At 45.1% G+C, this 24,215-nt stretch overlaps 1 protein-coding gene across 4 annotated transcripts; it reads right to left on the bottom strand.

The window, feature by feature from the left end:
- Nucleotides 1–3,169: 3,169 nt before the first annotated feature.
- LOC107277754 (uncharacterized protein At5g41620) lies at nucleotides 3,170–13,189 on the bottom strand. 4 transcript variants are annotated; one of them, XM_026023546.2, is made up of 4 exons: nucleotides 12,539–13,189; nucleotides 11,258–12,429; nucleotides 11,051–11,167; nucleotides 3,170–4,799 (listed from the first exon to the last, which is right to left on the bottom strand). In XM_026023546.2, the coding sequence occupies exons 2-4, from the start codon at nucleotides 11,648–11,650 to the stop codon at nucleotides 3,534–3,536; spliced, it is 1,776 nt and encodes a 591-aa protein (XP_025879331.1). In that variant the 5' UTR covers nucleotides 11,651–12,429; nucleotides 12,539–13,189; the 3' UTR covers nucleotides 3,170–3,533. The 4 variants fall into 4 exon arrangements, with proteins under 4 accessions (XP_025879331.1, XP_025879332.1, XP_025879333.1 ...); XM_026023547.2 differs by having other exon boundaries at nucleotides 11,258–12,346; XM_026023548.2 differs by having other exon boundaries at nucleotides 11,258–11,705.
- Nucleotides 13,190–24,215: the final 11,026 nt, after the last annotated feature.

Below are 24,215 nucleotides of genomic sequence, written 5' to 3'. Positions count from 1 at the left end.
GTCTTGATGAGTTCTACAACTTTTATGTTCATGACCTTTTCAACTAAATTTATTTACTACTTCCAAATATTATTTGAAGTTTTGAAATTCAAATTTTTAATTGATAAAACAAAGTCAAAAAAAATGGCAAAAATAATAGCAGTAAAAATACAATAACATGATAGAGCATGATTTAGAAATACAAATACACAATAGCAAAAATCATTTGTGAGTAGTGAGGGGTTTTTTATTCCGATAAATATTCTTCACCGTATCCGTTTCGCTTCGTATTCGCTCCGTATTTGTATTCGATTCTGTTTTTATATCCGGGTTTCCGATTCCGATTTCGATCCTGAAAAGAATTATGAAAACGAATATGATAGAGCTAATTTCGGACCGTATTCGATCTATTTTCATCCCTAGCGGGAAGGAACCGACTGATCGATCGAGCGCACAGGGCAGGGGGCGGCACCGCTCGTCGCGACGCAACGCTGATCCAGCCGCCAGCCGTCCGTCCGATGGATCGCACGCTGCCACGAGGCCAGAACAGCCGAAATGGACGCCATCTCGGAGGCTTGAGGCAATGACAATGAGGCGGCTACAGAAAAAGAGAAACGTTAACACGAGACGATGATGCGATGCGCGGCCGGGTCACGTACTGAGCTGCCAAAGCCATGGCATAGCTGCCAGGACGATCATGCATATGCTTCTTGGTGATGATCTGTGCACGTACATGGTGTGCGTAGCAGCTGGAAATGCTGACTTGGGTGTATACATACGTACGCATGCGTACAGCTCCCTCTCTCTCTCTCTCTCCCTGAGGATACGGCCGTGTCCGGGATTACATCCGTTATCCACATGCATCAGAATTGAAGCGGTTCAACAAAAAAATAAAGAAGAAGAGAGAGAGCGCTTGTTTATCCGATGGTAAAATTCGATTTATCTGCTTCTTAGAACGACGGGTAGATGTAGATAGTTGTAGTATCTGTTACTAAAAAAGAGAGGTGAGAATTACATGTGTCAATGTGTGTAGGTTCTGGAACCATCTACAGTTATTATTTCCTCTCTAAAAAATCTACAGTGTTGGCACGCGCGGAACACCGATGAACAACTAAAAAGTTGGCTAAAAAAGGACGGGACCACCTATACATTTGTCGACAAATTTTCTTCTGAAAATTTGACAGATGTAATTATAGTACAATCGTAGTATAATTACACTGTAACTTGTATGTAATTACTCTGTAACTTGCATATAACTACAGTGTAACTTGTATATAAGTTAAACGTAATTTTAAATCGTTAGATCTATTACAAAATTTGTTCTGGTGAGGAAGAAAAAAAAATCACATCACACATATATGTGAAAGAATTTATTCTCACAACCTCCATTTTATCGAAATAAATGTTATGGAGAGATTTTTGAAAGTTACATACATATTACATTATAGTTACAGTGTAATTACATGCAAGTTACAATGTAATTACACTACGATGGTACTGTAATTACATCAGTCAAATTTTTGGTAGAAAATTTGTCGACAAATTAATATATAGCAAATTCGAAAAGGCCACCTAGGAAACGGAAGGCAAGTGCGTAACAAAGAGTTCGAATTTCTTTTCTTTTAAGTTTCAGCAGGTTGGCTTGGCCCATCGATGACAACCATTTGTTGGGCTGAAGCCCAGTAATGATGGGTTTGGCGCAAAAGGTACACCAACAAATGCTTTGATTCATCAGTGTTAGATTATGCAGCCCGATCCATCAACCATGGGCCATCTAGATCACATTGGATCTGCTCTACTATAGGTCTAATCGGAGCCACAACTTTAGGTCATGGGCCTACACAACCCAAAAAACTAGTCTGATAGGTGAGAACTGCCCTACTTTTAAGTCGTGCTCCATCATCATCAATTACCGATGTAGAACTAAACCCAACAATCAATGTCCCAGTAGATCGTTCATTCTTGATCAGACATATTAGCAGCTATGAGTTTCCGTTTCTTCCCCTCCCTAATGAAAATGTAAAATTGATAATTTGACACACTATTCGGTGTAACACTTGTGATGGCAATGATATGTGGGATCACATGAGTGTATGACAGTGGCTATGAATATCAAACAATCGAATCCTAATTGAAAAGGTGTGAAATAATCTAAGCCCAACTAATGAAGTGTAAAAAAGAAGTGAAATCTCACGAATGAAAATGCATCTTGAATGTAGTTGCAAAACCGGACCAAAAGTGGAGGGGAGATAAAGTAGAGTTAACTTGGAATTAACCTCCCTATCAACGGAACCAAAGGTTCAACCACTATGCAGCTGCAGTCAACTGATGCTACCAAGGCTGATCCAATTGTATATGTTCCCAAACAGCCAAACATTGTACATTAGTTTCACTAAACGTCAACCCGGGCATTACATGGCTATTGTTACTTTCATGGAGCGCCACGTCGGCGGTCAGCCCCACTCAAACGAAAATTGGACCTACTGTGATTTGTTAAACTAACATCATATATATCTAAACGTGTAATTTTTAAGTTTGCGGATGTAGGTGACACCACCGCTTATGTTTAAGGACTGGACATATATATTTTACTCTTTAAAAGTACTAAATGAGATTTTTTGTGATGTAGTCATTCTAAAATTCTTAATTAATAAATATCGTGCTGCACTCATGTTCTTTTTCATGTTTTGCTATAAGTATGAAATTTCAAATCAATAAAAAGATTTGTATACGGTTTGAAGTCTCAATTCCCACAACATGAAGAATGGATAGGTTCTTAATGTAGTCCACAATGTTAAATGCAGATACTCCCTCTGTCCCAAAAAAACTCAACTTCTAGAGTTTAAATTTTGTTAAAAAAACAAACTTCTACCATCCTACGTACCCTCAGCACGTAAAACGAGAAGTTTTATTATTTTAATATCCTTTACTTACCTATCACTTTTATTATTTTTTTCAATAATTAAGGGCATTATAGTCATTCTCACTCCCACTTTTCACTAATTCTACCTTAGAATGCTAGGAATTGCTTTTTTTTTTTAGGACGGAGGAGTATATTGTCTTGGTAATACTATCTAGGGGTCTAATCAATAGTCAAATATTTCTAGTTAAAGTGGTCTCATGAGAGCTTCCATAAAAATGTTCAATTAGTATAGTTATATATTACTTCACCAAACAATTGACATCAAAATTGGCAAAACGTATACATGAGAAATTTCATTACCAAACAGATCTCTATGTTTATTTACAAAAACTTTTGAGATATCTGATCCTAGTACCAAGTGTGGAATGCCAACTTAAACATCAAAATTGAATGCAAATGTGGTATAAATTAAAAGACACTTTCAGCAGCACAAACACATTCCTATGGAAAAGAATGATCGCCCAAGAAGCTAGCGACCACACAAAACTATGCACACGGTTTGATCGAGGAAACAGAGCAACTATGAATCATCACAACATATTCTTCTCTCTTGTCAAGATCTTCCCTGTTCAAATCTGGCGTAGTATCAAAGGTGACGAAGCTTGGGAGGGAGAAGATCGATGTCAGTGAGCTAGCATTGTCCCCATTCTTGCGACACGAGGACGAAGCCATGGCCGGCCAGCATCTGCTCCCTCAGGTTCTTGATCGCCTCGTACCTCTCGGCGTCCTCCTCGTCCAGATCCTTGCTCCTCTCGCTGCACCCTCCGTCGTCCCACCGGTCCTCCTCGCCGGCGCCTTCCTGCGATCGCCGGTCGATGGCGGCGGCGTTCTTGGACCTCGCCGTCGTCGTCATGTCCTTGGAAGCCGTGGTGTAGCTCCAGCTGTAGTCCTTGCTGTTCCCGTCCACGTTCAGCTCGATGGAGTGCATCTCGCTGCCGTCTGAATCTTCGGCGACGCACTCGCCGCGGCCACCGCCGTCGTCTTCTTCGTCGCCGTCGTTGTCGTCTTCGTGATCTCCGTTCTTGTTTACGGCAACAAGAATGGACTGAAACTGATGGCCGTCGGGTCGGCGGCGGCGGTGGTCGTCTGCGTCAGGCGGCGGTGGTTCTTCTTGCTGCTGCCGATCCTTCTTGCTCCCGAGGAAGGCCTCGAGCTCGTCGCGCAGCTGCTCGACGACGGCGTTCTTCTCCTCGAACTGGAGCCGCGCCTCGAGCAGCTTCATCTGGACCCTCTCCTCGCGGAGCTCGTCGGCGAGACGCAGCATCTCCCGCTCCTTCTCCAGCTCCTCCTGCGCCCTCTCCGCCTCCCGCCTCATCTCCTCCACCTCCTCCTCGCCTCCCCTGCCGCCGCCGCCGGCGGCGACGAGGCCGCCCCGGACGAGCTCGTCGCACACCTTCTCCAGCCGCTCCCTCGACCGCCTCTCCCTCTCCAGCTCCCTCCGGGACGCCGCCAGCTCCCTCTCCGCGTCGGCCAGCGCCCTCCCGAGCTTGGCGTTCACCCTCTCGGCGCGCCGCCGCGACCTCCGCTCGCCGTCGAGCTCCGCCGCCGCCACGCGCACCGCCGCCGCGGCCTTCTCCCTCTGCCGGCGCCCCCACTCCCGCGCGTCCTCGGCGAGCCGCGCCCTCGCCCGCGCCGCCTCGTCGCCGCGCCGCCGGTCCTCCTTGGCGAGCCGCCGCGCGTGGGCGCGCGCCAGGTCGAGCTCGGCGCGCAGCGCGGAGAGCAGCGACGACGCCGTCGACGGGTTCAGGGCGCCGTCGCCGGGGCCCCAGATGCCGGCGAGAGCCTTGACGAGCTCCTTGGACGCGGCCAGGCTGCTGCACACCTCCTTCAGGTGTGGCGCCATTGTTTCTCCCCCTCTGCATGGTGAAGCGCAGTCTTGAGATCGCCATGAGTGCACCTGAAAAAAACACGCAGGGAGAGAATTTGAAATCGAATATGTCATCTTCCTCAAGAGCTTTCTGTCGTGTTTTTCTCCTTCTCAATACATTCAGGCGAAAAAAATAAATTATTTTGAAGCTTTTTCACAGTACAAACTGATCAATGAGGGTTGCCGGCACTTGCAAGAAACCAGTACTCTGAATAAGTACACAGTAATCAGTTATGTTTATCTGAATCGCTTATTATCAACTAACAAAACTTATGGTTAAACTTTTATATACGTGTTTTTAGCTATTTAAAAATAAATACTGTAAAATAAACTTCGATTGGAAAGCTACAAAATCAACTACAAAGTTAAGTCTTAAAATTTAAATTTTTGCTTATAAACATAAAAGGAACGTTAGGACTGCCAATCTCTCGACATTAATCGAACAAGTCCTAACCAGTACTCCCTATGTTTTATATTATAAGTCGTTTCACATTTTTCTTAGTCAAACTTTTAAAAGTTGAATAAGTTTGTAGAAAAATATACTAATGTTTTCGATACAAAACAAATGTTTTACCAAAATATATTAAATGTTAAACTAAATGAAACTAATTTAGTGTTGTAGATGTTGCTATTTTTTTTAACTTAGGTGGTGTTTGAAACTCATGTAGATAAAGATGAAGATTAAGAGTTTTAATTATTACAAACTTGAAAAATATATTTATCTAATATTTTAGAACAACTTCCATATAGAAAGTTTTCACATGAGACACAACGTTTAGCGGTTTGAAAAGCATGCTACGTATATCCAAATTTTCATCCAACTTTTGTTAGAGAAAAGAATGGGGCCTTAGTCAAACTTAAAAAACTTTAACTAAGAAAAAATCAAACAACTTATAATATAAAATGGAAGGACTAGTAATTTAAAGTTAGACTAGGTGTGTGACAAAACGGTTACACGTAAATTTTAACATGTAGAATTCGTACTTATAAAAAAGAGTAAAATGCACCAACGAACTTGTTATTAAGTTTCATTTAGGTTCACGAATTTACAAAGCAATCGAAGTCCTTAAACTTGGTTTATTGTATCATCCCGGTCTAAAGACTTGTTTGACCATGGTCTTGCCTATGTGGTACGCCATGTGAATGATGACATGGCTTTTTTTTCCTTTCCCCCTTCTCTTTTTCATCCTCTTCTTTTATCTTCTTCCTCCGCTAGAGCCACCTCGAGCTCCTCCACGCCAACTGCCACCGACGCCAAGTGTCACTGCTGTAAGAGGAAGAGGCTAAAGGGCATGATGCCTAATTGGTGGTGGATTGGAGGGGCGAAGTTGCGGCCAGGACGCAGAGCGCAGCGGCAAAGCCATCTATGGTGGCGGCTTAGCACGATGGTAGCTAGGGTGTCGGCAATGCACGGCCAGAGATCGGCGGTGGGCGGCGGAGCCTGTGCTCGTGGTGGAGGTAGGGTTACGGTGGTGGATTGGGGGAGCGGAGCGGCGACCACGGTAGCCCTCAGAGCAGTGGTGCCGGCGGTGTGAGTGGAGCAGCGCGGTGGCACCCAGCCGAAAGATGGTGGCAAGAGGGAGCGGCACGGAGGACGCAATAGAGGGTACGACAGGCTCGGGGAGTTGGGGAAAATGGTGGAGGGGAGCACAGGGGTGGACCTTATATGCTTGGGAGGTTGGAATCGTGCTCGAGGCAAGCAGATTTGAAGTAGGAGGAGAAGGCGGCGACGTCGGCTCGGGCGGCTCGGCTCAGCTGCCGGTTTGCGTAGGGAAGTGGGGAGGTGGGCGACGACCGCGTCCCCCGCACGTGTGGATGAGGCGGGAAGGCGCGAGGACAATGGCGTCGTGGGGAGCGACATGCGCATGAGGGGTGGCCATGGCGGTTGCCGATCAGAGGAGAAAGAAAGCCCTGACAGGTGGGCCTCGGCCCCACCTATCGGCGCCTCGGCGGCAGAAGCAAGAGGAGGGAGGCAAATTGGAGAAAAAAAGGAGAAGAAGGGAGGAAAAAAGAAAAAAGAAGGGAGAAAAAGTAAAAAAAATTCCATATCGTCATCCACGTGGTATGCCACGTTGATAAAACCACGGTCAAACAAGACTTTGGACCGGGATGTGTTAGAATAGGTGTCGAATATACTAGTCCTATTTGGTTACAGTTGGACTTGGAGTTGTAATAGATGTTGGGGGTGGAGTTAGAGTCGAACTCTGTAACCCGGCATCTCTCTTAAATAGAGAGAGGGGGCACCACAATGTAACTATGGCGACTACAATGTAGCGTAGACACGCAGGGAGATGATGGCGGCGTGCCATGGACTCATAGCGGCTAGGTGCTATGTTGGTTGGGGAGGAGCGCCCATAATTAGAGCCCCGGGGATTTAGGCTTCGGCTGAACCTTGTTAACAAATATCGTGTGTTCTTGTGTCGTCATCTGGCATGTCTTGGGTGATCAACGACTGAAGCGATCGGGAAAGTTAGTTGTCGTTCCACTATATCGACTAACTTTTATAACAAGTGGTATCAGAGCAGAAGGTTTCAGTATTGGATCAAGAAGACATGTGGAGAAGGAAACATGAGGTGGGATCGCGCATCGACAGGAGATCGTCAGTCGTGGCGATGAGATCGATGGCGACAACGAGGACGTTGCAGAGGCGACGACCTCACTCACGATCAGACTGACGATGGCGGAGCGTGACCGGAAGACGAGGCCGGGCGTGGCCGAAGGCGTTCGGAGAGATCGGAGGGGTAGCGCCATGGACGGCGCGCCTGACGCACGCGGCGAACACGGATCCGCGGCGGCAAGGAGGCCACTGACGGAAGGGCAAAACCGGCTAGCGTGGCGCGGCGCGGCGCGGCGGACGTGCAGGGCCGATGACGATGAGATCGTGGACGGTGAACACGAGGGTTGCGACTGCGGTGAGTGCGAGGGCACGGACAGCATGTATTGAGTACGTGCTATACACGCACACATGCACATATTGTCATCGGGAGAGCATAATCACCACGGTACGGATGCAGAGATGTAGAAGAGAAAGCAGAGAGGTTGGGTATGAAGTTGAACTTGACTCGGAGATGGGTTCACGATGCAAGGAGGATTCGACCACGGCTTAAGGAGTTCATCTCAGATCAGACTTACACATGTGGGTCGAGTCGGATCGATGAGGCCAGAATCTGTGTCGCCTTGAAACGTGAGGACCAATACCGAGAAGACTTAACAACAACAGGAAGACTCAAGCTTTGGAAGACACATCTCGGCAGGGGTGTACTGCAGCTTGTGTTCGACAGGTCAGAGGCGGCAGTGATCCGACGGTTTCGGTAGCAGTCGCCGGCATGCACCCAGGCGTGCGCGCGATGGCTCCTGGGAAGAAGCAGGAGGCAGCAGCATCAGGGGTTGTGTGGGTCAGAGGAGCTGGCCAAGCGGCGACGGATTGTCTCGAGGCTCGAGTGTCACGTGCACGTGGATCTGGTCAATCAGGCAAGTTTGTTGGTGGTTCTATTCTGGCTCGAGGCGAGAGACAGACCGAGCAATTTACTTAGCTGCAAGCAGTAAGGAATTGGTAGTGCAATAATTAAGCTAATGCATGGACAATATGGATACGTGGTAGATTAATTGCATACATGTGTATGTGTATGCATGATGGTCAACAGGCCCAGGATTGGATGCACAGCACAAGGTGTGGCACTACTAAGGGATGGTCACGTGGAAAGCAAGCAAGATGCAGTATTTGTGCAGTGGTGTCACAGGCCATTGAGCAATGCATGGAGATCAAAGCAAGCAACGGACTTCATCAGGGGAGAATTGATATATCCATACAATGGACGAGATGGCATGAGCTAACTCGGTTGCGTTGGCATGGATAGGAGATCATATTTACCTGGAGTCCAGAACTTGATGATTGGTGCAAAGCGTTGGTTTGGCGGCGTGGCTCACAGGCACAAGACGGGAGGCATGGTGCAGCTTTGTGGTGATCAAGGTGATGTGGTTAGTATACGGCTCGGGAGAAGGTGCGCGAGGTGTGCATCTATGTCGGTTAAACTGGACCGGCAGGGTGGTCAGACCGACGGACTGGTTAGACTGCGGAGTTTGGACGGTTAGACCGGGTTCAATGGACGTGTGGTTTATTGCAAGAACTTGTTAACGGATCCAGAAGAAGGACAAGAAGGTTCTACAGATGGATAGCTTACAAGTGTGAAGGGCGAGTAGACTGTCGGCAACAGGCTAGTCAGGTCACATATGGAATTATCTGACGGAAATGTGATATATCTGGGACTCGATAAGGGGTTGAGATATATGGAGTTATGCCAGAGGTGAAGAAAAAGTCCCGGGCAACAACGGGTCAAATATCGTTGATAGGGTCGACGATACTGTTTGGCAGTACATGATATATCCAAGATATGCAGGTTGGCATGATGGGGATATATGAAATCTGCGTCACTGAAGAGGAAAAGCAAGTGCTATGGTGTTAATTTCTTCAAGTGATTCAAGGCAACGGTGAATTTTCTCAAAGTATTATAGGTTCAGTTTACGGATGCGGGAAAGCGAGAATGTTAGATTTATTAGATCGGTTCATAAGACAACAAGGAAGAAAGGGTTATCTTCAAGTCTGGTGAGTTTGATTTATCTATTTGGTGATGATGCAGGTTATCTGGGCATGGATTAGATCAAGTCAAATTTAAGATGGAAGATGGAGGTGAACATGGTCTTCAGGGAGTCAATGATGTGACAGCTAGGAAGAAATCCAATTTCGCTTGGCAAGACGACTGAGATGATAGGTGAAAAGGTGGAGCACTGTTGCAGGTGGAATTAAGAGGAAGAAATTACAGGGATAGCGGAGTCTCTTGAAGACGATGGGTCTGGCGTAGACTCGTCGGGCGGCTTGCGGTGAAGCTGCAAAGAAGACAACCCAAGTCTGGAGGACAGGTGGATCGGTATGGTGATTCTACTACTTCTGGGTGGCGTATATTCGCCAAGGTGGAGTTTGTTAAAATAGGTGTCAAATATACTAGTCCTATTTGGTTACAGTTGGACTTGGAGTTGTAATAGATGTTAGGGGGTGGAGTTAGAGTCGTACTCTGTAACCCGGTATCTCTCTTAAATAGAGAGGGGGGCACCACAATGTAACTATGGCGACTACAATGTAGCGTAGACACGCAGGGAGATGATGGCAGCGTACCATGGACTAATAGCGACTAGGTGCTATGTTGGTTGCGGAGGAGCACCCATAATCAGAGCCCCGGGGATGTAGGCTTCGGCTGAGCCTCGTTAACAAATATCGTGTGTTCTTGTGTCGTCATCTAGCATGTCTTGGGTGATCAACGACTGAAGCGATCGGGAAGGTTAGTCGTCGTTTCACTATATCGACTAACTTTTATAACAGGATGATATATTAAACCAAGTTTAGAGATTTTGATGCGCGTTTTGTAAGTTTGTGTATCTAAGTGAAACTTTGAATCCCTAGTGTGTTTTACTCTATAAAAAAACACGAAGTTTTTCCCGTATCAAATCCTAGAGGGGTGCAGTAGAGCAGTGATGAATCGATCAGACACAAGGGACGGTATGATTAGAGCAGTGATGAATCGATCAGACAAAAGGGACGGTATGATTAGATGCTGTTGACAGACACACAGTAGGAGCTGAGGCTGTCTCTGGGCCAACATGACATGGCCCTGTTCTTCTACAACTGCCGCCTCAATTGAAAAACAAGTTGCAACTAACTTTGACAAACAGCCCGAATCTTCCATCTCAAGGTCTCTCAACAGGATGGCTCCAATTTCCAGCTTGAATTTGACTAGTTTACTCCGCCGCTCGCATAATAAATCTAAAGAATCAGCAACCGATCTACTATGACAAATGCCTCGCCTAACTGCATGCGTTATCAGGTGAATAAACTACTACTAGGTGTTCTTGTACCGGCCATAGCTCGTAGCTTGTGGAAGAGATGGACAATGATGCATGTGCCAATGAGAATGCATTCTTTGAAATGAGTGATGTTTTTCTTTGACAGAATTTACAACCTATCAGTTTTCAAAAAAGAATTTGCAACCTATAATAATCAGGCACCGAATCGCTCTGTTCTGTTCTGTTTTTGTGCAGAGATAAGCAGCACATGAGATGCTGACAACTAAAAATAATTTCCAAATAATTTGCCAATGATGCATGCTGACAAACTTAATGAGGATGGTCAAGATTCTTGCTCGAAATAATTTCTAAATGGAGAAGTTAGAGAAAAAAATGATACTCTAAATAGAGTTCTGTGCAAATGAGGAAAATTCAGAGTTAATTACCTCCATTGTGCTGCCATTGCTGAGCATGTCTGGAAACCAGTGGCCATGGCCGTTGTGCCAGCTTCTCTGTCCATCAGCCTCCGATGCCTTGCTCCTTGTTCTTGATCTCTTTGAGAACTATTGCAACGAAAACGAGGACGAGCTCGATTAGAGAAACAAATGGATCAGGAGGATTAATTAGTGGAACAAACGATCGCGCGCACTCACCTCCACCGACACGCATCGCCGGTGAGCCGAGCTCCGGCGAGCGGCATCTTCGTCGTCGGGCGAGCTCAGCTGCCGGAGCGCGCCGACGAGCTTCCTGGCCGACGCCGCCGAGCGCGTGCCGTCGTCCGCGGCGGCGGCGGCGGCGCCACCGTGGCAGCGCCTGCCGTTCCACGACGACTCCGACATCTTCCTGCTCGACCACGGCGACAACACGACGCCGCCGCCGCCGCCCACGCCTCTCCGGCCGAGCACCACCACCCCTCGCTTCTTCAGCCTCAGCTTCCTCAGCGGGTCCGACGCGCCGGACGACGACAGCGCGCACCGCTTCCGGATCTTGGTCGCGACGACCACCTCACCGTCTCTGTCCACCACCACCGCGCCGCGCCTCAGCATCGCGGTGGCCGCCTCAACGCCGCCGCCGCCGCCGCCGCTCCTCCTCCTCCTCCTTCTTGGCAAGAACAACACGAGCAGCAGCAACAATGTGAGCTCTTGTATGGACAGTCACAGTGGCGACAGTGACGACACATCAAAAGAATCGCTACTTCTTGGATTTGCATTGGGATTTGGGAATTGCTTTTGGCCAACATGGACAGCAGCAAGATCGATCAATGATGGGTGTTTGTGTGGAATGGGATGGAATCAGCAACAACTGCTGCTTCGGGCACGGCTTTGGATGAATCTTGCGGACATCGAACTGATCAAAGGGAGAAAGCAAAAGGAGGAAGAAGATGGGCAGCTTTAGTGGAAGGAATAAGAAGCAGCATCAAGAATCCCAGCAAAAGCAAGCTTACGATGTGACCCCCTCACATCTCTTCAAGAAGAGAAAACACTTAAAGAATGAGAAGCAGCATCTCTCATGATCTCCATTGATACAGAGAAAGATCCTCACGATTCACAAATCTATGGGAACTGATGCACCAAAATATCCTTCAAATTGTTAATCGATCAGCACACCAAGAACTGGAGGTACAGTGTTGAAGGAAACCGAGGATTTATACTTGTATCCGGCGAAAGATCGCTGGGTTTCTTTACAGTACGAACAGAGCAGAGAAGATCACTGTAGGACCACAAGTTCAAATGGGGTTCAAACTGTCCAAATCAAGGAGAGGGAAAGGGAGGAGTAAAAAAGGGCAGCCATGAAAACAAATCTACATGGAATGTTGTGCTAGGAACTGCAGAAGTATACGCCAGTATGACCAAAACAAACAAACAAATCATACAAAATGCGCAGAACAATGCCGAATTCAACGAAAGAAGAACAGGTTACTTAAACTAACTCACCCATTAAAGCCCAGAAGCAGAGCTGCAGGAGTAATCAAGCTAGATCGCCAAACTCCGCTGATCGTCGCAGAACTAGAATCAGTTCTTGCGCGCCATGATTGGGGGACTCATTTTTTGCAGTTTGTGATCGAGAGGGCACACGAGTGCGTGCGTGCTGGGGTTGAAGCAAATGAGGGGGACAAGATGATGGGTGAGTATATGGGTTGTGGGGGATGTGAAATTGACAAATTGGTGTCCCTTTGCTGCAGAATGAGCTGTCTGTCCGTCCGTTGCATATGATTGGAGATTTGGGTATGCAGTGTTCGGTTCTGTGTGCGTGAGAGCATATATATGTTCTTCAGTTAAAGAGGGAGAGGAGAGGATCACAAAATTCCAAATTGGACAGATGCTTGAGGCGGCTTAATCAGGTTTGGGAGATCAATCAGAGATGAAAATTTTCGTTGCATACTTTAAGGGTGGGTACAACTGTACATATTCAATGGACGTCAGATTGCTAACGACTGGATATCAGATAGTCAGCAATTATAACGTCAGATGTGGTTAAATTTTCTCCCTCAGTTTGTACACCGAAAGCAATAGTTTGCCCGCGGGAAAGATTTTGCTTAAGTGTGTGTTAAAGAACGAGTGTTTAGCGTGTACGTGACAGTTTAATTCTTTTTTTTTTCGTTTATATTAGCTGACGCACTAGCAAAGAATGAGTATTTATGCATCCAAATAGGCAGACGTATAGGTTCAGGCTAAATGGCACTGATAAAATGGGGTAACAGCGTTGAAAACACGGGGGGCTTGATCATTGCTTCCCTAACAATCCAAACTAGGAGCTCTTGTAGGGTGGTAAACTAGTAATCTAGTCTATATAACTTAGGAGAGTATAGGAGTTGGTTTCTAGGTGATTCGGCCAATGTAGCAGACGACAACCAGCCACAGCCAGCCTAATTACCTAACCTTTGAGACGATCGACGGCCGGCCAAGTTGAGCCATCCGACATTAGCAGCTTCGTTAATCCTCAGGCACCACCAGGAACAAACTAAACAACCCAAAAAAACATAGTAGTACTAGCCGGCGACGCAACGCACATGGGGAAGAAGTTGTTGTTTTTTTTTTTTTTTTTGGAAAGAAGGAAGGATAGGAGGAGCAGCGAGATCAGGCCGGCATGTGGTCGCAGATCTCAAGGAGATCGGAGAAAACTCCCCCCACAAAAGCAGAGTAGAGCAGAGCAAGACATTCACCGAGCACCACACAGCCCACCTCGATGGACCTCGATCGAGTCGTGCTCGCCACGCGCGCCCGCGCTCGCTCAACCGATCGAGAGCAGCGGAAGCCAGCCGCCTCGGCGAACGCGGACGCGGACGCGGGCGCTGCTGCCGCGCGCGACATGCCGATCGACGTCGCGCACGTCGGGGGGAGCGGGAGGACCAGCGGCGCCGCGGGGGGCATGGCGGCATGGGGTGATGTGGGGGTGGAAGGTTCAGCTCAGATCGTAGCACTGTAGCAGCTTGTGGCAGGGTTGCCGCGTGCATGGCACTTGGCAGCATGGCTGCATGGACGGATGGATGGATGCAGACAAACAGTAGGCGGGCGCGTGTACCCGCGACATGGGTGGGACGGGGCCGACTAGCGCGCGGGTGCGGGCTGCGGAGTGGTGTGCGTACGCGTACGCGGCAGCGCGGCGTGTAATGTAACGCCTCCGTCACAACATGGCAACGTGCACGGTCGACCATATCATATCGCTCCACAAATCTGTAATTATGTATCGTCTCCCGCTGCGCTCTGACACGATGATCTCCGGTCTTAAAAAAAAAGAGGGGAAAGAGATTAAGTTTAGTTTTCTTTTGTGCTGGGCTGTGGTACGTGCTGTTGGGCTGGGCTAGAGAGTAAAGAGAGGTTGGGACGTGTCACGCTGCCATGTGCCAAGTTTTGGGGTTCAGTGAGCCCGGTCAGCTAGCAGGTCGACACCTATTTGTTTGATGAGTAGACAAGTTGTGCCCAAACCTAGGATTATTCTAACGAGTAGCGAAGGAATTAACAGGAGTATTAAAATACCATATTTGCATTATTCACATACATGGGGTGACTACTGCGCGCATACGCGCCAACTAAATTGCTGGCGCGCACGTCAGCTGCCCCACCCCAGCCCTCCCTTATCTTTTTTTTTTCTTTTTGCACCTTTTTTCCGATTTTGGTCTCTCCGGATGCGTTTTTCTTTTTCTTTTTCGCCGTTTCTTTTCCGATTTTTTTCAATCTTTCGCACACCTCTTTACAAATATATAACTCAAAGTTTTTAATTTTGATTTGAAATTTTTCAAATTTGAGTTGAGTTGAAAGTTTTTAAATTTTAAGTTAAAAGTTTTATAATTTGACTCGAAAGTTTTCAAATCTGAGTTGAAAGTTTTAAATTTGAGTTGAAAGTTTTCAAATCTGAGTTGAAAGTTTTAAATTCGAGTTGAAAGTTTTTTAAATTCTGGTCAAAAGATTTGAATATTCGAGTTGAAATTTTTTCAAATTTAGGTCGAAAGGTTTCAAATTCGGGTTGAATTTTTTTAAAATTTGAGATGAAAGCTTTCAAAATTTAACTTAAAAGTTCAAAATTCGACTTAAAAGTTTTCAAAATTTACATTGAAAGTTGTAGATTTTCAATTTTTTTGTGCTGAGAAAAAAAAGAAAGGTTAGCTTAATATACCATAATTATCGATAACTAATTACGTATACGATTTTTTTTCTTCAAGTCCTGCAAGGAAAAAAAATTCGAGTCCTGCGCAGTTCGTTGCGGAAAAAAAGAAAAAGGAGGTTGTAGCTAGTGGGCCGCGCACGAGAATATGGGCCGAAAACACTCGCGACTTAGCTAGCTGGCGCGTCTGCGCGCGATAGGAATCTCGCATACATGGGCACAAGATCTGGTTGTTGGTAATTAACCTGGTCCAAGAAGAACAACTGGTGACAAATATGTGGAAATATGGTCAATATGGAATGCGACGAATTCTATACGCCATCGAGAAATTCTGAAGAGTATCACCGCGACCGTTCAATGGACATCATTTGGAGATTAATGTCATGGAGAGAATGTTGCAGAAAATGGAACTATAAACTTCTAACTCATAATAACGCTGTAAAGATTAATGTCGATGGTGCCTTTGTCGAAGATGGTCATTTTGGAGCTTCATTACGGCCATTAGAGATGATCGGGGCATGTTCAGAATATATAACAAATGGCTGCTAGTATCGTCTGCTATTGCTGAGGCTATAGCAGTTTGAGATGGTGTTCATATGGCATGCGAGCATGGGTTTGACAAGGTGATCTATTGAATTTTTTTTCTCATTCCCATCGGACAGACGTATATTCAGCATATGTTCATTCCTGGGTGAAGTATAGAACTTGTTTAATTGTTTCGATATTGATTACAGTTGCTACTCTTGCAAATATATGGCAGCACACAAATGTGTGCTGAATATGTATTCGGGGCTAGAGTCTAGATATGGGCGCTGGTAGCAACAAACAACGAATGTGTGATTGTCTAGTCTAAGATCCTACTTAATTCGACTGAGAATGAAGCTCCTAATTCCAAAAAGAAAGAAAGAAAAAACTATGATTACTCACATATAACCAGGGGCGGATCCAGAAACAAAAAATTGGAGGCTTGATTATACAGTTTCTTCAACCTCCAGCCATCTAGGGACCTTTAGTTTATTATTCATGGTGAAAAAATTGAAGGGGTGCTCCGGGGGACATCCATGGGTCTTGTGGGCACCCACGTTGGATCCGCCCCTGCATATAACTGTGAGGGAAACTAATTGATGAATGCTCACGAGTGACCAAGGTAGCAAACATCTTATCTCATATATTTAGGCTTCGTTCGTAACGGCCAGAGTTTGGCATGTAAAACGAGACAAATATTAGTGTATTAATTAATTATACACCGGAAAGATGGCTTTATTTGGTTTTTATTCAAAAAACTTCTATATAGAAATTCTTTCAGTAAAACGCAATGCTTAGCTGTTTGGGGAGTGTGCTCACGGAAAACGATGGAAGTAGCCCAGTCAAGAATCTGATCTAAACGTAGGCTTAGTCTTTATCCCATCCATTGGATCTCTAGATTAATTTCCCACCATTGCTGCTCCGCATCAGTTCCTTCAAGCCACCACGCACCTGATGAGCGCCACTCCCCCTCCCTCCTACTAGCCTCAACGCCAGCCGCTAGTGAGCCCCGCCACTCCTCCTACCCCCATGTTCCTCCTTCCTAGCGAGATGTCGATAAGCTCGGGAACCCCTTCTTCATCTTTCCCGTCATGTCACTTCCCCTACATATTTTCATCCTCCATGGAAAGGTGCCGACAAGCTTAGATCCCTTTTTTTTTCTACCTCTAGAGACATCAATGTCCTCATCTTCCTCCTCGCTGATGAGCCCCTTGCCTCATCCCAGGGACACTGACAAATGGCATGCACCTCCTTGTTCCTTGGATACAGACATGATGGTGAGCTCCACACAAGTTATGGGTAGAAAACTTTTGAAATTTTGAGTAGAAGAACTTTGATTCGAAAGTTCAAGGGTTTGATATAAAGTTTTTGAGTTTTGAGATAATAGTCTTAGGTTCTTAATTAGAAGTGTTGCGACCAAAATGATACTCTTTCCATTCTAAAATATAACAATTTATAGCATTTAAAATTTGTCCTAAAGTATAACAAATTCTCCACCTATATTCTCTTTTCAATCAATCACAACCTTATTCCATTCAAGTCGACATGCTTTTTTAATACCCGTGTCCAACCTATTACGTGTATTTTGAGATGAAGGTATTACTCCATAGGCTTCCTGCTTTGGTCCATGGAACCCGCAGCCAAATGCCTAGCTTAAATAAACGTGCTAGATATTGGACTAGTCCATGATTAGCATGTTATACAGAAGCCTAGTTGCCTAGTTTTTGAACTCAAAACTTAGGTTTTGGTTTTCCGGAATAAGTTTACTTTAGTCTCTCAATTTGTCATCAAGTCTGAATTTCTTCCCTAAACTGAAATAACAGGTATAGTCCATCCCACAACTCACAATATCGTGTCAACTTTGGTCTCTTGGCAGTATAGTGGCCAGTTTTGGCTGACGTGGCGAGTGGGCCCCACATGTCAGGGCCATCTATTCTTCCTCCAACCTCCCCTCTATCTCCATATCCGATTCTTCTCTCTTCCTTTGAGTGTGCTAGGCGATATAGGAGAGGAATAGGAGCGACAAGGGGCGTCGGTGCTCGAGTGGACGGAAGGCCTCGACGGCAGTAGTGGAGGGTGTTAGAGCTATGAGTAGGGCATGGCTCACATGAGTAGGGCAGCAACCGGTAAAGGGAGTACGGGAGATGACCGGAATGGCGATGGAAAGAGCTCAGCTCTAGTACGTAGCAAAGTGGATGTTGGAAATAAACACGTCATGGTGTATTCCTGGCGTGGTTGAGTCAGTGTGTGTGTGTCGTGCTGCTGCATGTGTGCGTCGTGTGCGTTCTGTTAGTTTGGTTGAGTCGTGATCACGAGTGCATGGCTGCTGCATGGTTGTTTGCATGGCCGTTGCAGTGTTGATCGAGTCGTGGGTGTGCATGGTGTGCGTGGCGTCGGTTCTTGCGGAGGAAGCCGCGTCGTCCGGGCGAGCGTGTGGCTCACGGCGACGTCGAGCGGGTTCTGCGGAACGTGGCGCAATGGCCGGCATGGAGGCTAGCTCCCGGTGTGTCACCGGTCTATAAGAGGCCCCTGTACTCCTTCGTTGTTTCTTTGCAAGGTTCAGTGAGTAATAAAGCCAAGATACAGGAGCGATCGGCTCCGCGGCGTTCGTCGCTGTAAAATCCATTGTTCATCGTCTCCCTCACCGGCGTTTGTGTTCGTGAGTGTGAGAGTGTTCCTGGGCTGAGCCAACAGTGGAGTGGCGGTGGTAGCTTGTGACAGTGGCTATAAGAGAGGGGAGATAGGAAAATTGGATTCGGTGGGTTGAGGCAGTGATGTGGTGAGAGGAGAAAGGAAGAGGGTTACCGGCAGAGAAGATTGCCTGGCAATAGGGATTGGCTGGACATGGCAGACAGAGGAGAGCTCGAAGAGATTGATGCATAGTGGGGAGAAGGGATGTGATGATGATGAACCGCAGCAGCAGCGGTGCCTACGGGGAGGAAGGAGCAGAGAAGGTTGCTTGGTCGGCTAAGCTGAGCGCTCGTGCTCAGCTGTGCGTTAGAGCTATGCCCGTCGCTCATGCTCGCCGCCACGTCGTCACTTCCGCCCCTTCCCCCAATAGCGATGGGGAATGGAGGAGAGAGAGGGGAGATGGGGAATCGCTGAATCAGAGATGGGGAATGGAGGAGAGAGAGGGGATGTAGGCCGCTGCAGTAGTTGTAGCACCGGAGTTATCTTCGTCGTCACCGCCGCCGCCACCACCACCAAACCAGCCCTGCCTCCGCTGGAGAAGGGAGAGAAGGAGATGGACGCAAAGCTACGGAGGTGGCACACGCGGACGGCGAGGATGGGCCTTTCGCAGCTGACACAAAGGGGACGATGGCCACCCTCGTAACCGCCGGCGGCTCCAACACGGGGATTCAGTTCGCTGTTCGCGTGCTTCTCTGCTATGCTCACCTTGCCTTGCTTGCAACACCGCTGCACCAAGCTACAACCACTTGCTCGCTACCAAGTTCACTTTAGGAGAGAGAAGAGTTGGCTGCTAATATATGGGGTCCAAGTGCGCTCCCCACGTCAGCCAAAACTAGTCACTGTACTGTCAAGGGATCAAAGTTAACATGGTATTGTAAGTTGGGGGATGTGTTATACCTAGTATTCGGTTCAGGAATGAATTTTAGACTTGGCGACAAATTTGAGGGACCGAAAGTGAACTTATTCCTGGTTTTCCTTCCCGAACGTCCTTCCTGATGCAACTCTGGATAACCCAGGGATCAACAACGGTTGGGCCAAGCCAGGCCAACTCCATAAACAGCCCAGGCCCATCACTACAACAACCAGCCCACAACTGTTCGTATCGCTGTCAGTCTGTCACTCACCCAAAAACAGAAAAACTGATTGGAATGATAACTGCGGCTATTCCCGAGCTTTCTCAATTTTTACCAAAGTTTATCAAACCCACCGAATCTCGTTGAACTTTTTACCCATTTAGCGTACCCATCGATTAGGTCGATAACCACGAAACCGGAGGAAGGTTTTCGTCGGTTTTGGATCAATCCTTTTATTGCAAATAAAAACGCAAAGATGCATGTAATGATGCAGGCACCAACCAAAACTGTTGACAAAGCGATCGATCGATCGACAATCGACAGGCACCACCTGTCGTTCTCAGGGACGAAAAGAGGCCGAAAAGCTCAGCGGCGAAATCGACCGCGAATCTAAACATTCTCTAGCGGCAAACTGAGACATGCCTTGGGTGCTCCCATGTGCAGGTGACAAAAGAAAATTAAGAGCAGAGCAGGAGCTTTGATCATTAGCTCACATGCATAGATCGATCAAGCGAGGAACATATTCATGGTACCTTCCGTGGATTCATGGCCCCATATATAGAATTCGCTTACAATTTTGCTATATATTTGTCGACAAATTTTCTCCCAAAAATTTGACAGATGTAATTACAGTACAACCGTAGTATAATTACACTGTAACTATAATATAACTTGTATGTAACTTTCAAAAATCTCTCCATAACATATTATTTTGGTAAAATAAAGGTTGTGGGAACAATTTTTTTCAGATATGTGTGTACTGTGATTTTTTTCTTCCTCACCAAAATAAATCTTTATAATAGATCTAATAATTTAAAATTACGTGAAACTTACATACAAATTACACTGTAGTTACATGCAAGTTACAGTGTAAGTACATACAAGTTACAGTGTAATTACACTACGATTGTATTGTAATTACATCTGTCAAATTTTTAGGAGAAAATTTATCGACAAATGTATAGGTGGTCCCTTCGCTTAAATTAAAAGCTGCTTCTAAACCTTACAGGATGAACACTCAGAAACAGAGTTAGTTTTCTCTCCGTCTCTAAAAAGAGTGAAAATGAAGCAACACGAAGTTTTTAGACAAGAGAAATGAAAATGGTACGAAGTCTCACATTAGCTAAGGGAAAAGGAAAACAAAAATAGGATGTAGAGTGAGACCTAGCGCCAAGATCTGAATCCAAGCCTAAGAGTAAGATGTAGAGAGAGATCTAGCTCCACATGCAAAATAAAGCTACTCTCTCCGTTTCTTAATAACGGGTAATTTTGACTTTTTCGTTTAAATTTTGATAATTAATTGCCCTTAAATTGTTAGCCCAAAGCGAACAAATATTTTACTTGTATTTAGGGCATACCCTACTTTAATAACATATGGTATCATTTTTATCGTTTGTAAATATTAAAAATAAATTGAGTGATTAAGGTTCGAAAAAAAATAGTGACTTAGTGTCACTTATTATGAAACGGACTAACGGAGGATACTGCAATGTAAGTCCATCTATACACCTGAGATGGAAGGAATCTAGGGTGGTGTTTGAATCTCCCGAAGATGAAGATGAAGATGAACATTAAGTGTTTCACGTAAAACGAGGTGGTAATAACGTGTGATTAATTAAGTTTTAATTATTACAAACTTGAAAAATGGATTAATCTGATTTTTTAGAACAACTTTCATATAGAAAGTTTTTACACGAAACTCACTGTTTAGCGGTTTAAAAAGTGTGCCACCAAAATCCAAAACTTAATCCATCCTTTTTCAGAGGAAACTTAATCCAAAACTTAAACGCACAAGGCTGACTATCATACATTACCAGTTTAAAAAGGAATCAAATCCTGACTGTTTTAGTTGCCGGAGGGAGTATCTGACACAAAAAATCAAATTGGGTAAAAAATCCCATGATTGCCGACTCCAAAATTTCATATCCTCATAGAAATGGAGAGAAATTTTATGTTTTGTCATTGATAACTATCTGATCCTACAAATTGCTAAACTTAAGTTATACAAAATACCATCTTACAAACACCCCCCCTCCTCATTTTGCAAGACTAATAAAAAAATCATTTGGACAAATGTCATCATACTAATTGCCCAAACTATCCTTAGGAATCTCATAAATAATTGAATAGTAGCTGGCAAAACAACTTTCTATATTCTACAGAGTGGTCTTAACGAAAGGTGGGGGATGGTTTTTTTTTATAAAGGGTATGTTTAGATTGTAGTTAAAATAAACCTTATCAAATTTTGTTGGTATTGCCAAATTTTAGCAAGTTGATAATATTGTAAAAATTTTAGCAGGATTTTTTAATGTATTTACTAAAGTTTGGCCACAAACTAAACGTAGACATATTTTTGACAACTATGCCAACAAATGGTATGGTTAAAAATGGACCTAACGGCTGTGATAAAAAAAAAGGAAAAGAACATTTGTTCAATCGCATTTACATTTATCGTTTACAATTTGCAGAGTCAGTCACTTGTCGATAAAAAAGGGTAAAATTTCTCAATTTGTAGCCCTGAACTTTCATCAAACTTCTGAAAACTAAATATAACCGTTCACCATTCAACCATCAACTAGATTTAGGGTCCATTTTTATAATGTGATACTTGTGTGGTAATGTTAGTCTTAAATACATTTCACAAAACTACATATATTTTGATAAAACAAATCACAAAACTGATTTAACACCACATTTATCATAAAACTATATATTTAAGACATTGTATCATAAAATTACAAATTTAGTGATAAAGTTAAGAAGTACAGAGTTTAGAGTTTAGAATCCATAGCACTATTATTTTTACAAAGTTACAAAATATGTAGTTTTATGATACAATAACTTAAATCCGTAGTTTCGTGAAAATTTTAGTGTTAAATCTGTAGTTTTGTGATACTCATTTTTCAATCTATAGTTTTATGAAACTATAATAGTTTGATCAATGCGTTGTCTTGTTTCAAAGTTTATTATGGTTTGATTTTAGACGAATTCCAAAGGTACTAAAGTGAACGTCCTTTATTTCCAAGTCCCATTATTTCGCTTATTCGTATACTTATACGAATCTCTTATTAGCAAATAAAAAATATTTATGAGTAAAACCTATATATTTGTGTCCTTAGCGGCTTAAAAAATGCAAAAAAAAATCAAATTCAAAATCGAGTTATATAACTTAAATTTTGACTTATAACCATAAGAAAATGGGTTAATTGGATTATGCCATTACAAATTTGCCTATTCAGAAAAATGTCATTATCATAGCCGTGTCATTTGTATTTTACAAAATTAGAACCGTACCACTTCCATCACATTTTCCATCTATCCCCTTCCTTTTCCGTCTTCTTCCTTCTTTCTCCCATCTTCTTCCCTCCGCCGCTAGCTGCGCCTTTCCTCACCAGTGGCTGTCGCCTCCCCTATTGCCTAGGCATAGCGACAGCGAGAGCTGAACCTGGTCCCGGCCCAACCTCACTGGCTACTGCCGCCTCCCCTATTTCCTAGGCACACCGGCGCTGCGTTGCTGCAAGGGGGTGGATGTAGACAGCGTGAAGCCGGCGGAATCCACTGAGGGAGAGCACAACAGCCCCGGAGCTGCTGCTTGGAAAAGCCAAGGTCCGCCCACTCCCGTACGCGCATGGCCTCCTAGAGCCGCTCGTCCTCCACGAGCTACCGCCACCACCAGCTCACACACACCATGGCCGCTAGCATCCGCACCTCCGCTCATCGTAGCACCTCAAACACCAGGTCCTCCCCAAGATCCCAGAACCCTCGGTTGCTCACCCTCTCCTGCATCCTCCGGAGGCTACTCTTGCTGCTGTTGTTGTTGCAATGGCGGCTACAAGTAATGGGGGTGAAAACAGGGTGGGTATTTCCCGCCCGCCCGCCCGGCCACATTATTTCGAGACAAATTCGGATACTCAAGACTTTTCTCGGACATCGGGTCCGAATGCGGGTCTTTTTTGGCGGATACGAGATCGGGTTCGGGAACATCGTATCCGACGGATACAAATTATCCAGTAAAAAATCCGGGTATTACCTGGATAATTATACAGATATTACCCATATTATATTTTTGTGAGGCACTTTTTGGTACTATTTATTGGTTCTACTATGATGTATTGTACCATATTTATTTTCTAAGGTCATAATAGCCTAATACAATTGTATTATGGATATATGGAATTGTTAAATGGTTATTGTCTATGTGATATATAAGATTGTTGCTTTGACTTGATATCCAAATAAATATTCGTAACTGATAGTGTACGTATCTATTTTGGTACGTATTCGTTCCGTATTTTGGCCCGACATTACCTGAGTTTGTATCTATATTCGATACTACCCATGTCCGGCTCTATTCCGATTATAAAATATGGGTTAGTATATGGGAAGGGTGAGATCCGACCGAACCTGACCTGTTTTCACCCTTAGCAAGGAAGAGGAGGCCTCACCCTGGCTCGAATTAGAGGACGGATCAGTCCACTGCCTCTTGGCTGGCTCGTCGGAGCCGCCATCACCAGCAATCGGAGCACGGGGCTCATCACCGCCTGACGAATCAGAGCAAAACTTCATGGTGCCTGAGGAGGGAAGAAGATGGGAGAAAGAATGAAGAAGATGGAAAAGAAAGGAGATGTATGGAAAACGTGATGGCAGTGGCACAGTTCTAATTTTGTAAAATTTCAGTGGCACGGCTATGAATAAATAAATTGGAATGGTATTTTTCTGA

This window comes from Oryza sativa, chromosome 2, assembly GCF_034140825.1.
Source record: "Oryza sativa Japonica Group chromosome 2, ASM3414082v1".
Lineage (NCBI taxonomy): Eukaryota > Viridiplantae > Streptophyta > Magnoliopsida > Poales > Poaceae > Oryza > Oryza sativa.
This window is presented reverse-complemented; position numbering and strand designations above follow the sequence as displayed.

What these genes read in the sequence shown, in the direction of transcription:
- LOC107277754 (XM_026023546.2), bottom strand. Translation starts at nt 11,650, where the DNA reads ATGCTGAGGCGCGGCGCGGTGGTGGTGGACAGAGACGGTGAGGTGGTC. An exon ending in GGCGATGCGTGTCGGTGGAG is followed by an intron (nt 11,168 to 11,257) that starts GTGAGTGCGCGC and finishes TCGTTGCAATAG; the next exon opens with TTCTCAAAGAGATCAAGAAC. An exon ending in GCAATGGCAGCACAATGGAG is followed by an intron (nt 4,800 to 11,050) that starts GTAATTAACTCT and finishes TGTTTTTTTCAG; the next exon opens with GTGCACTCATGGCGATCTCA.